Source organism: Conger conger, chromosome 8 (assembly GCF_963514075.1).
Source record: "Conger conger chromosome 8, fConCon1.1, whole genome shotgun sequence".
NCBI lineage: Eukaryota > Metazoa > Chordata > Actinopteri > Anguilliformes > Congridae > Conger > Conger conger.
In genome coordinates this window covers 1812037-1813113 of record NC_083767.1, presented here as the reverse complement: position 1 = coordinate 1813113, position 1077 = coordinate 1812037, and the positions used below count along the sequence as shown (strand labels likewise).

At 41.6% G+C, this 1077-nt stretch overlaps 1 protein-coding gene across 1 annotated transcript in view; it reads left to right on the top strand.

The window, feature by feature from the left end:
- Nucleotides 1–390: 390 nt before the first annotated feature.
- rxylt1 (ribitol xylosyltransferase 1) overlaps nt 391–1077 on the top strand; it is a 5812-nt gene continuing 5125 nt past the window's right edge. Inside the window, 2 exon segments of the mRNA XM_061251831.1 lie at nt 391–629; nt 916–1077. The exon segment at nt 916–1077 is cut by the window's right edge and continues 39 nt beyond it. Coding sequence (XP_061107815.1) covers nt 488–629; nt 916–1077 — 304 coding nt within the window. The 5' untranslated portion in view covers nt 391–487.

The following is a 1077-nucleotide window of genomic DNA, read 5'->3' as shown; positions in this document are numbered from 1 at the left end:
TTGAGTATCTCAGAAACTGCTGATCTCTTGTGATTTTCACAGTCTCCGACAAGAAGGTTATAGTAACTCAAATAACCATGCATTACAACAGCGGTGTGCAGAAGAGCATCTCTGAACAAACAATGAGTCAAACCTCTTAGTGGATAGGTTCTAGCAAAAAAAATATATATATATGTATTATATATATATATATATATATATATATATATATATATATATATATAAATAACATATATAGATAAATAAGTCAAATAAATATCTAATGAAGTGCTCATTGAGTGTACATCACCAGGTAAACGGCAGCCTGCCAGCACTTCAGCGCGGGGTTGAATTTAATTATGTTCAGGCAGTTCCTAAGACAACCGAATGACGTCATCACTATGTCGGGTCCTTGCGCAACTGGTCTGGTTTTGTTGGAAACATTGGTGTTGGGGTCGCAACAAAAATAATATTAACATATTTGCAGAATGGTAACTTGAAAAAAATCATGAAATTCGGCCGCAGAAAAATATGTTTTTTCATTGTTTTACTGTATCTGATATTTTCTTTGTATGCTGCATATAACGTTTTTTTCAACACGAAAGCTATATCGAGAGTCCACAGAGTGGTGAAGAAAATCCCAGCCGCTGGTAAGAGAATGCATATTAGTGAATAGCCTAGCCTAGACAGCTACATTCGGAAATAAATACTTATAGTTAACCTTGTTATACAGTTCTGTTACATGTCTACTCTGGTGTAAATCCAGTTTGATTTGAAATTGGTCAACCGGCTACCAGCTGATCAAAAACGTAAAAGCTGTTGTTTTTACGTAACGTAACGTAAACTTCAGCGGTGTCGTTTTGAGTAATCCGTCTTGTGTAACGCAATGTGTATACGTTACATCGTCCTGACCCTCGTACACTCGCTGTTTTTCAGGTGTGCCGGGTTTGGGCGGGGGGCTCCGGAGCGCCGCGGTCCCGGCAGGCGGGGCGGGTTGGAACCCGTGGGAGGATGAATTGGCGGAGTCTGTCTCCGCCCTGCATCGGAGGCGGCTGGAGTTCAGAGCCTACCAGGCCCGAATCGCCCAGCACCGGCCCC